Here is a 12598-nt window from a genome sequence, read left to right as displayed (position 1 = left end):
TGCAGAGAAGGCAAGCTCTACAACTGGGGCATCCATAAGCTCTAAAACATGCTTTGCAACATAAATCCCTTTCAACTTTCTAACTGCACTTTTCCTCTCTGCTTAAATCCCAGACAATGTTCTTGAGACACAGTTTGACAGCTTTCAAAACCCTAGGTGAGATAAACATCTGTGTTTCCTGGGCATACAGAAAAATTCCTGTTGCAACTCTCCACACTCTTCCTGTCTGTGCTCAGTATAAAGTCTAAAACTGGTCTATGAGAGAAGGTTGAGCAGGACAGAATGCAGTGGATTCACTCTTAGAAAAAGTATGAACATCGTTGGGGTGTTCATGGTTGTTCATTTCAATGTAATTTAATGTTTACATTACTTGCACAAGCATGCATCCCTACAGACTAATCAAGCTGTTCCTCCTGTAGGCTAGAGAGGAAGGAAAAGGTAGTCTCTCCTCCATTCAAATATTTGGGAACTGTTCAGGCACTATGGCAACAACACAAAAAAAATTCCCTAGGCGGATTTGTTTATCAGAGAAAAATGTTTCAACAGCCTGCAATATCACTCATATACCATGTCCATTTTATACATTAATCTATTCAGCTTTTCCAGAAACTGTACAGAGAATAACCCATATTTATGCTACTATTCGCCTCTCTATTTTCTTTACCTTAAAAACAACAAGAAAAACCCACTAAACCAGTAGTCTCAACTGTCAGTGCTGTTGTTCCACTGTTGCAAACAAGCACCCTTCACAAACATACTCTGACACTTTTTTTAACCTACCCAGTAGGGTTTTAACACCCTACTGCCAGAAAAAATTGTAGCATCCCTCTCAAACCAAGGAACAGCCACATTATTTCTCTTATACTGTACCTTCTAAAGCAGACAGAGGAGCACTGATATTCTGGGAACCTTTAGGGGCAGCTGTCCCTGCCTTGCTCTTCCAAAGAGGGAACTGTTCATCCAGCTCTCAAAGCAGAAGCTATCCTCTCATCCAGGTCTGTTATAACTCTTGCAATGAAAACCTCCTGCCCACACAGAGGGAAAGCCTTAGCAGCAAAAGGCACATACAGGAAAGAAAAGCATTTCAGCTTCAACACACTGCAGTCTGCCAGCTCCACAACAGGTCAGCAGTCAGAAATAACTGCAAGCACCAAGGTTTCACTACCTTCAGCCTAGGATTTTGAGCATTTCCAGCTCCTTCATGACTCTTTCACTCCCTCTGTTTTTTAGCTGCAAGTGGGAGAGAAAGGGAGAAGGAGGAGAATATCCAAAGCCCTGGAAGACAAATCATAAGACAAGGAAAAAAAAAAAAAAAGGGAAAAAAAAATCTGGCAACCTTAACTGAGGATCCCTGCCAGAGATGGGATAATAAAAGTTGGCAGGTGAAAAGCACATTCCCACATCAGAAGTGATGCTAGTGGCCTCAGAAAGCTGAAAGCCTAGAAAATTACTTCTTCTTCAATCCTTTACTAGGTGCAATGGAGAAAAAATGTGCAGCTGCACAAGAAAGGTTCATTAGCCTACATCAAATCAATCCTTTCCTCACATTATCTGCTTTTCTCCAGGATCCTAAGAGGTTGCTGGAGAAAGAGAGACTAACCATTATCCACCTGAGACCACTAACACCAGAATTCCATGGGGACACAGCCATCCACCTGAGTCTCCCAGTTTCTATGAGGGTCAATCACCACACTAAAAGACAAAGAAATGAACTGAAGTGTTGGGAGAATTAAACCCTAATCTCCAGGGAAAACAAGGGACTTAACAAGTGTGCTTCATTAGCATTAAGGAACGGTTATTGGATTCCCAAAGGAGCAGAATCTCAGTCACACCAGAGAACTGATTCCAATCACTACAGAAAGTCTGCCAGTAATTTCTGTTATTACTTTTTTGCAAGGCTTAAATGCCAACCCAGTAACTCAAACTATCTCAGCACTCTCACCACAGCTCAGACTCTGATGGGACCAAAAGGTCAGTACTGCAACAGGGCACCTGAACCTCATGTTGGAAATTTAGCTGTACTCAAAGCTGGATTTAAGTCTAAGAGTGACACAATGTGCAGCCTATACAAAACAACTACCAGCATAACAAAATCTGCTAATTCTTATTCTGTGGTGAAGGAACAAAGAAACCACAGAGCAAAAGCTTCTGATATTACTATGTACAGCTGTGGGAAAGGGAAGGTGAATTTTAATATACTGAATGCATGTTATGCCAGCATAATTCACTACCAGAGAATAAAAACTACTACACAGCATCAAGCTGTGACTGTGATTTGACACCGCAGGGAAATACAGACTGATTTAATAAAAACAAAACAACAACAAAGAAAAAACCATTTTTTTAAACTTAAATTATCATTAAAAAAGGTTTAAAAAAATTTAAATTAGCTTCCATTTGGAAAGAGACTTGTGCCCTACCCAAAGTCTAAGAGAATAATTTAATTAAAAGCATTCAACCAACACAAGCTCACTGCTAATGCCAGATGATTTGCTCATCACCTGGAAAAAGAACATAGCATCAATGATAAAACAGCTTTTGACATCTGCAGATGCACAAAGAGAATTTTCTTCAGCTCAGCTAAAAAGTGTTTCACTCACTGAGAAGCCTGCTGGGAGGAGAGGCTAGGAAGACCTGTCCTCCCTTTTTAATCAATGGAAAATAACTCAATAATAAAAATAGAGCTATGTTGGGTCATCACTACTCTGTTTCTAATTTTTAGAACTGTTTTGTCCTCTAGTAAAATCCAAACAGTAACATTAGATTTGCCAATTGCAAGAACTATCTTATTGCTAAAGAAATAAAGCAATAAGTACTATAGAAAACAAGTTTACACATAGGAGTTTGTGTATATGTGTGTGTGTGTATATATATATATACATATGTGTATATATATATATGTAAAAACCCATTTAACAGTTTAAACTAGAACTGTCTAAATGTGTAGATATTAAAACTCAATTTTCTGCATTTTTAGTTAAAACATCTGGAAACTAAGTGTACAGAAAAAGGAAATTCACCACTGTCAGAATGGCAAAAACTAAAGTTTCAGAATCTGAGTAAGCTACATAACCAAAGCATGCACATATACTTGCAACTACCAGAAGTCCTGACACTGCAAATGCAGCTATCAGCTACCACTAACAAAGACGTTTTCCAAAAACAAATGTAAAACAATATTAAAACCAGTTATCAGATCAAAATTTCTTTTCTCTCCTGATTTAAATCACAATTAAAATAATGAGTTGAATAAAGCTATCCCCTTCCCAAATCTGAATTCTAATTGCAGATGGCTCTATTTTTTAGAGCACACATCCTGCACACATCAATGGTCAGACTGAAAGACATCAGCATCATGGTACGTTTCATTTCATCTATCTGGACTGATCAGCTCAGCCTTCAGAAACAGCCAGGGGAGGGGGGGACCCTAAACTGTCTGGCAAGAGTCATAAAGAACACTTCATTTTCCACAAGCCCACGTCTGCTTTCCAACCATTTTTGCTGCCTCTGTACTTATCTTAGACAGTTATACTACTCTGTTTTGATTTTGTAGGCACAAAACAAAAGACTTGAATAAAAGCCAAATTTTCCCTGACTTTTTGTATACTGTGCAAGATTTCAGACAGAAGAGCAAGGAAATCAACAATCCAAGTAGTGGGATGGAGATTCTTCTTCAAGCTTCCACTTTGAATTTTTTAATTTTCACTCTATTGTCTTTAGAGTGAGGTGCCTTTATTCTTTTTTTCCTGTAACGGCTAATATCACACAAGGACTCTTCTTAGCTTTATCTTTACATAAATGAAATGCAATTGTATGTTCCTTATTTGGGGGGTTAGAGTCAATTAAGTTGTCTTTCACAAAAGAACTCACATCTAGGAATTAATTTTTCTTTTCTAGCATTCGGTCTGTTCAGCCAGGGTACACTCACTGTCTTAGTTTTGGGTTATTTTTCCTTTTACTTCAAACAAACAAACAAACAAGGAAAAGCCACTGCCTAAAGAATTCCTGAAGAACCAGAATTTCTTCAATTATTATCACAGCCTTTAACATCAGAAGCTATATCTACAGAAGTGAAATATCAGCTAAAATCAAAATACTGAAATGCCATTTCATTTCCAAGCTATGTAACTACTTAAAGCAATCATCTGTTTAATGTACCAGGTGTAAAGTATGCATTCACCTCAAGAAAAAAAAAAAAAAAAAATCAGAGCTTTCCAGTGGTTACCAAGCAACCAAGAGCAGAAAAATAATATGAAGCTTTCAAAATAGAAATGCAAACCAAAGCTGAAATTAATTATTTAAAAGCCAATCCAGCTGGTTTATCAACCACTCTCTGAAAGCCTTTCTTATAAAAGCTCTTGTTTAATCTCTGACCTCTTAAACAAATCAACAAAAGGAAGGTTGTTTTTTTTTTAAATAAATGCCTTCCCCAGGATATATTCTGAAGGTCTCCACTACTCCAACAGCATCCCTGTTGAAATCTAGGAATGTTTCAATAACCTAAATATTTATCAAGTTTTCTCCAGAGAAAAGGTAAACTTTGTTTCACAAGCAGCTATTAAAACAGTAGTCCAAAGATAATATTTTACTCTTCTATATTTCAGGTTAATTAGCTGGCAACAAGTTGGCATAATGAATGAGGAGAAGAACAAATTGTACAGTTGTACAAGTTGTTGATTAAACTCCAACTTTCCAGTAAAACACTTGACTCCAGAAACCTTATTAGACAAAGATCATAAAACAGCTGTTCTTCACTCTGCCTATCTAAAAGATGCACAGATGCTTGGCTCATTACTTTCAGCAGGAACCGTGCATGGCTGTTTGCTCAGCTCCAGGACCTTCACCTATTGCTTTAGAACATGACCAACAAAAGGTAGCTCTTAAGTCACCTTAATGATTCTTTCTTTAGAAGGAAACACTGAATCACACTGGAAGTTCTCATTACCAAACGGGAAAAAACCAAAACAATACAACAACAAATAATTTTCATGATTGAGACTCAAACCTAGGCTCACTGATGAGCTACAGATGAATACCTACTCGAGTGAAATGTCCTGAGCCATATGCACAATCACAGACTCAGCTTCAGATGTCCAAACCAGACCTTGACACATGCATCCAGTCTTAAACACTCCTGATTTCTCCAGCACACCCTCACAGATGCCATGATATTGCTTGATATCAGATCAGTTAAAAGCCCAAAATTTACTGAAAACATAGTTCACTTTTCAAAATAGCCAATCAATCAATCATACTATTTTACATTTATCTGATTCCTCCTCCTAAACTATACAACCAGGACTACAGGTATGCCTGCAAGTATTTCTCTCTTATTTGTCTTTAAGTATAGATTAGCACACTTTTAGCAAGAATGCAGCTGGCAGAATCACGCAGACATAAAAGCTGCCAGCACTTCTAGTTTTATCACTACTGCATTCTACTACTTCAGTAATACACCTCTAAACCAGTGTCTCACTCTTCTACTTGAAAGAGCTGCAAACATTTGAAATATTTACAACAGAGGGATAGCGCAGGGTGGGGTTCAGGCAGGAGTTGCAACTTTGTGTCTTATTGTTTTAATTGTCTCTTTCATACTTGCAACCAATCAACTGGAAACACTTCCATAATTGTGCAAGACATGTTGTATATGGGAACAAAACACAGCTATTTCAAGTAATACTGCACAAGAAATAGTACTATGTACAGTCTCCTTGATCTATATTATTTTTCTTTGGCACACAGACACCACCCAGGAACAAAATCATGTACAATTCAGAACCATAAAAGCCACAGTGTGACTGAACTACATCCAAACAGCACATATTGATTCATAGAGAGTCCTGGTTTTTTCCTCCAAAAATACCATGCATAAGTATTGAGACATTTGCTTTTATCTACTTCCATCAAAACCTCAGTAATTTTTAATGAGGTTTCAAATCTTTATATTTCTATGGTTTCTGCCTTCAGGATGCTCTCATCTGAACTGAGTCATGTCTCCAAGCATTTAGTTTTTTTTATTTTTGAAGACCATAACAGTAAGACCAGCACCAGGAACCCACAGCTTCTGTCATCCCTCCAATGACTACAGATAATTTCAATTCCTGACTTACAGTCAACTAAAACCATAATCGAAGTGGAAACTTAAGAATGTACTTTATTTTTTTGTTAAGTGTGCCCGTTCTGAAAAAGTCCTCCCTAATCACAGAGAGTTTTCAAACAGTGACTTATCACACAGAATTAAAAAAAAAAACCAAAAGCCTGAGGGAAAGGCTCCCTCTTTATGCAAGGCAAAGCACAATAGGAGCCTTCTAAATGTCAGCTGACAAACGTGAAAAAGAAGATGCATCAGTTAAATCCTGAAAAGTTTAAACAGCTCTCCTCTAAAAATGTAAGCCACAAAACACAAGGTTTTTTTTTCTGCGCTCCAGCCCTGGTTGAGAGGATGCCCTGCAGACTGCACAGCACACACAACACACTGAGGCAGCAACCAGGGGGTCTGCACACCCACGGCAGGCGCCTGCCTCTATCTCCGTTTTCACTTTCCACCCAAAATTCATCCTCCTCTGCTTCCAAGATACTGCTCCTCAGTATCGACATGATCAACAGACATCTCATCTGAGTAACATCTTAGTCTGCCATGCTAAGGCTTCTCAGCCCTGAGTTAGTAATTTCCGCACCACCCCAGCCACAATTCTGCAACTTTGCACCCTGACATCAACTCTTCTCCACAGATCTCTCCAGCGGGGTGAGGACTCACAGAATCAGTTAGGTGTGAAAACACTTCTGAGATCGTCTCTCCAACCTGTGACCAAATGCCACCCTGTCAACTGGACCATGCCACTGAGTGCCACGTCCACTTTCCTTAAGCACCTCCAGGGACAGTGACTCCACCACCTCCTGGCCAGTCGCTTCCAATACCCAAGCACCCTTTCTGAGAACAAATCCCTCCTGGTGTCCAGCCTGAACCTCCCCTGCCGCAGCCTGAGGCCATGGCCTCTCTCCTACCGCTGGTTGCCTGGGAAAAGAGACCGACCCCCACCCGCCACAACCTCCGCTCAGGCAGCTGTAAAGAACAGTAAGGTCCCTCCTTGAGCCTCGTTTCTCCAGGCTAAAGATCCCCAGCTCCCACAGCTGCTCCTCACAGGACATGTGCTCCAGACCCTTCACAAGGAAGAGAGAGCCTGAGGGGGAGGGGTGGACGGGGGGAAGGATGGGGGACACAAAAAAAAGATATACAAAATACAGAGATATAAAAGGAACGAGCAACCCACATGCTGCTGCAGATGCAGCAGCCCTAGCCTCCTCCTGCTCCTCCCCGCCGGCGCCCTGCCGTGCCCGGGCCATGAGGGGACGCCGCCCCGCAAGCAGAGCCTCCCCTGCTTCCATGCCTCCTTCCCCCCCTCCCTCGCTCCCTCCGGGGCGGCCGCTAACGGCGCCCCCGCCCCGCCCGCCGCCCAACGCACCCCGCGGGACCGCCCGGCGCAGCCCCACGCGCGACCGGGACCGGGTCATGGACACCGGGAAGCGCGGAGCATGGCCATGGCTTCCTCCTCCTCCTCCTCCTCCCCGCCGCCTCCCACAATGCACCCTGGGCGCTCCCCCGCGGAAGCCACTTCCTCGCCCGAAAGCCGCCCCGCCGCTCCCCCCCGTCCCCACTCACATCCGTCGATCTCCTCCTGCAGGTCCTCCTGGAGCAGCGACAGATCTGCGGTGGGGGAGACACACACACACACGCACCATGTGCCAATGCGCCCGCCGACCCTCGGTGCCACGCGTGTCCCTGCCCCGCCCGCGGGCTGCGCCCCCCCGACGCGACCCGCCCCGCAGCCCCTGCGTTCCGAGCCCGGACAGCGGCGGGCAACGCTCCCGAAGCCGGGGCGGGGGAGAGGAGAAGGAGGGGGGATAGAGGAGGGAGGGCTGGCGCCTCGCCGGGGAGGCGGCGTGTGCGGGAAGGGGGAGGGGGGCGATGCCTACCCGCCATCTTGCTGCTGCAGCCCCCGCGGGGCGCCCGGCTACATCCAGCCCGCGGCCGGGCGGTGGGAGCGGCGGTGGGAGAGGGCAGGCACCCGTACGGTCCAGGCCCCGGGCCCGGCGGCGCCTCTCCGCGTCCCCGGGAGAGCCGCGCAGGGAGGGAGGGAGGAGGGAGCGGGCGGAGGAAGGCGGGAGGAGGGGTCTGGGCCGGACACGCTGCCCCCGCCTCCGCCCGGCGGAGCCGCTCTCCCTCGCTCGCTGCTCGCTCAGGCGGCCGCGCCTCCCCTCGCCGCGATCTGACTCACGGCCGGAGCCGCCCGGGCTGGCCCTGGGGCTGGAGAGCACCCGGGCTCGGCCGCACGCCGCGGCTCGCTCACCTGTCCTACGCGCTCCTCCGCCAGTTCGGAGCTTGGGCTCGGGCTCCTCCTGCCGCCCGCTGACGAGCTGAGGCGAGGCCATGGAGCTTCCCCTGCCGTGAAGTTTGTGGGGTCACTTGGAGGAAGAGCCCCGAAGGTGCTTCTCGCCGTGGTCACCGTGGGGTCGCTTCCAGGCGCCGTAGCGGGGCCGTAGAAGTTCTTGCCGCCGGCGTCATGGGGGTTACCTGGGGAGGAAGGTTCCGTGACCTAGCAGAGAGCAGCGTGTGGCCAGCAGGTCCAGAGAAGTGATCCTGCTCCTCGACTGGGAACTGGTGACGCCCGCTCTGCAGTGCTCTGTCCAGTTCTGGGCTCCTCAGTACAAGAAAGACAAGGAGCTACTAGAGAGGGTTCAGTGGAGGGTCACAAAGATTACTAGGAGTCTGGAGCTTCTCTCATAGGAGAGGCTGTGTGAGCTGGGCAATGTTTAGTGTAAAGAAGAGAAGAATGAGAGGGGTTCTCATTAATGCATATAAATATCTCTAAGGCAGGTGGTAAGAAGATGGTTCCAGACTCTTTTCAGTGGTTCCCAGTGACAGGATGAGGAGCAATGGCCATAAACTAAAACGCAAGAAGTTGCACCTCCGACATGAGGGTGTCGGAGCAGTGGAACAAGCTGTCCAGGGAGGTCATGCAGTGTCCCTCTCTGAAGACATTCAAACCCCACCTGGATATATTCCTGCCTCATCTGCTCTAGGAGACCTTGCCTTGGCAGGGGACTTGGACCAGATGATCTCCAGAGGTCCCTTCCAACCTTAATGGTTCTGTGACAGGCAGCCGTGCCGCCACCGTGTAGCCCCCGAGCCTCCTCTTCGTGTGAATTGCCAAGTTTCTGCAGCTGGGATCCCCTGGCTTCAACACACAGGATATTGCCCCACTGCACTACTGTGGCTTCTGACTTCTGCTTTAAAAACAGGCAGCTTAGGTGTACATAGACACAAAAGTGCACATTGTTTTCTGCTTTTTTATTAGCTGTACCTTTTGGTCACTGCTGATGGTTCTCATTTCAACTGTTTTAGATTTTTTCCACTGTAAATTGGAATATTAAAACTGTTGGATGAAACAAATGCTCTATTGAGTTGATAACCAGGGCACTTGATATTGGAAAGGACCATTACTGGTACTAGTGCTACCTGGGCATATTACCCGAGTCTTCAACAGTCTTGTTTTAAACCTACATAATAATTGATGAAGTTGTTAATACACAGAAAAGCAAAATAAATTATTTTTTGCTTGCAAAAAGGATGCAATTCCGTTAGCACTGTTTTTAACCATGTGTTTGATAGTATGTCTTGTAAGCTGCTTTTTAACAAGGATCAAATCTCCATAGCCATTCATCCTCTTTGCCATTGTGAATGAAAATATGTAATCTTCTTTTAAAATCCATACATCCCTTTCCTTACAATCCTCATAGTGGAACAAGCTCTGTCCTATTTGACACCTGTTCAATCTTTGGATGAGCCACTAGGGCCTACTGGGCACTGATTATCTTACATTTTCTTTTGTTCAGATATATAACCTCAAAATCTGAGTAAATGAAGTAAATTCACCATGACTAAGTTATATGAACCATGCAATTCTCTGCCAGTGTAATTTAAGAAGAGATTCAGGGGAAATATTTGACATCACAAATCTCTGGCAGTGCTGGATGTGATAGCAATAGACTTAGAACAGAAAAGTTAGTCTTAGTACTTCAAGACCTCATTTTGTTATCTATTACTGCAAGTTATTTCTGGGAAGTTTTCTCACATCTCCTCTGCATCGTTCACCACAATCAGTTTTGCTCCCACTGAATTCAGTAGAAGTGCATCTAAGAATGTCTCTCACAAGTAAAATTTGATGCACTTCATTTTACTGAATGAGTCAAGGGGTCTGACTTCTTTTTCCAACCATTTAGGAAAAGACACTAATGCTCATAAGCCACAGATTACTGTGTTCTGAGAGCATCAAAGCTGTCTTAAGCATTATTAGGGTTATCATCATAAGGAGAACTTAATGAGATACATCTATGAGAACTGGGTTTACAATGACTAGAATTACTGCTCTTAAAATGTATTAATAGTGTTAATTATCAGCAATTAATTATTGCTCCATATATAATTGCCTCTAGAGTATTAAGGAATTTTAAAACATTTCTATGTGTGTATTTGTTTAAAGAGAGGGTGTATAATTTATTGAATAAAGCAATGACAATAGTAAGCAGTCATACTGAACATCAGATCATATAAATTAATTTTGTATCTTGCTATATGCTTGTGATCTTCAGTCGTTGTTGGTTCTTTCTCTGTAGGCAGGACCATGTGGTATTTAAATAGCACAGATAACAAGGATCAGTGTGCTACAAATTATAATTGTTCAGGAATTGCAGGGGGGTTTGTGCTTGGTGTTACCTCTAGAATATCAGACTTTGCTCCTCAGGCACAGTTGGGTTCAGCACTATCACTAGGAGCCATCAGGATAGGTCTCTTCCTTCATGAGTAGGAACTCTGGTGAAACCTTTGGCTCATACAGTGACAGCACTCATGGTAGGGGAAAAATAATTTATTAAAACAACAACAAAAAAAAAAGGCTTAATGCCAACACTCAATGAAAAATCCCATTTAATGAATAAGTAACCAGGTACATCTAAACTTGTTGGCCTCAGTAAATCCAGAGGTACTCATTCAGGGCCTGATCCAAAGTTCAAGTTGATGGTAAGATTCCCTGCCACTGGTCACAGATGAGGCAGACAGAGAACCTTGTAGGACAGATGCTGACTCTGGCAGATGAGTGGCCGTTCCAAACCAGCAGACCTCATTATGGAAGAAAATTTTCATGACAGCCTTGTTTTATTAGACAAGACCTGTTAAGGAGCAAGTAATATAACACCTACCAAAACATTCTAGCACATTTTGTGCTGGAGTTCTCATAGTCAGCTTAAGTACCCTTACAGGCGCTGGGAAGTAAAGAACTGAAGAATGATAAACCCACATTCTCACGCTCTATCTCAAGGAAAAAACACACTACAAACACTATACCACTGCTTCAAGCTAGGGATGGAAGGATACAAATGGAAGACTCCTTGACAAGATCCTTTGCACATGATAAAAGACACCTGCATTGTTATCTCCAGGATGTATCTCGAAAAAGTCCATAGCAATCAGCAAGACATTTCCATAAAGTAAAAGTGTAGTATTTACATAAAATACTACATAAATCCTTTCAAACTTGCATGTTAAACAAAAGATACCCGACATCCACCTAGACATACTTGCAACAAGTTATTCCATAGTTTGATTGGTGACATCTTTTCATTTAAAACTGTTCCGGGTCTAAGGACCTCAGGCTCAAAAACACTGCTGCACATGGAGCTCACCCATGTTGTTTTGTTTATTATCTAAGGTATTATTATCTATTTTTGCTCATTTGCTTGAAGAAGCAGGTCTGATCAGATAGTGTCAGCTTTCAATGTCCATATATTAAGTTGCTTTGCATTTCTCCCAGGCTACCTTCATGTGTGAGAAGAGCTTCCCATAAATATCTGCAGCCATCTCTCTATCCTCCTTTGGATTCCTCTGTGACTCTCTTTTCCTGTGAAGCCTATCAAGAAATGGATCAGGGTTAGACTGCTGGTGCACCAAGACAACTGCTCATCCTCTTGAGTAATCCTGACTCATTGTCTTCTTGGCCACCCACCCCCAGGATTCCGTCTGCCTGCATGCATTGTCCTTGATGGCTCAACCATTCAATCTTTGCTTTCTGGACCATCGGTTTTTCTTTACAGAGTGTTTAACCAAATTTAGCCCATAAGTAAATATACAGATTAAGATACATATACATACAGAAGCACACACATACCTTTAATATGTATGGATACATGTGAAAACCCAGTGGCTGAAGTCTGGGATTTACAGTCAATTTGCATTTAACAATATAGTAAAGCATTTCTTCTAAAAAGAGGTGTTCATCATAAAATGTTTCCTTTCTTCTTCTCTCCCTTTCCCTTTTCCTTCTCTTCTTCCCTTCCCTACTCCTTTTTTCCCTCTTCAATAAAAATACTGGAGAGGTGTGGTGTTTTGTTTGTTTTGGGTTGGGTTTTTTTATATATCTGTATTCCTTGTGGTTGCATAAGTTTTTAACTGTGCATCACTCAGTTGTATTTAATTTTTGCTGTTTCCTGGGCAAGAGTTTGAGCTGGTGACTACTGGCAAACCTTAGCAGTAGAGTTCAGCTAC

At 43.5% G+C, this 12598-nt stretch overlaps 1 protein-coding gene across 8 annotated transcripts in view; it reads right to left on the bottom strand.

Moving 5' to 3' along the window:
* Positions 1-8265, bottom strand: part of PPP4R1 (protein phosphatase 4 regulatory subunit 1) — a 63051-nt gene extending 54786 nt beyond the window's left edge. Inside the window, exons 1-2 of one of the 8 annotated variants that reach the window (XM_059858111.1) lie at positions 7975-8265; positions 7661-7705 (exon numbers count right to left, since the gene is read on the bottom strand). In XM_059858111.1, coding sequence (XP_059714094.1) covers positions 7661-7705; positions 7975-7981 — 52 coding nt within the window. In that variant the 5' untranslated portion in view covers positions 7982-8265. Of the gene's footprint in view, positions 1-7463; positions 7578-7660; positions 7706-7974 lie in introns of those variants that run through there. The other 7 variants (XM_059858050.1, XM_059858067.1, XM_059858083.1 and 4 more) reach the window with 7 other exon arrangements.
* Between the last annotated feature and the right edge of the window lie 4333 nt (positions 8266-12598).

This window comes from Haemorhous mexicanus, chromosome 1 (genome assembly GCF_027477595.1).
Source record: "Haemorhous mexicanus isolate bHaeMex1 chromosome 1, bHaeMex1.pri, whole genome shotgun sequence".
Lineage (NCBI taxonomy): Eukaryota > Metazoa > Chordata > Aves > Passeriformes > Fringillidae > Haemorhous > Haemorhous mexicanus.
This window is presented reverse-complemented; position numbering and strand designations above follow the sequence as displayed.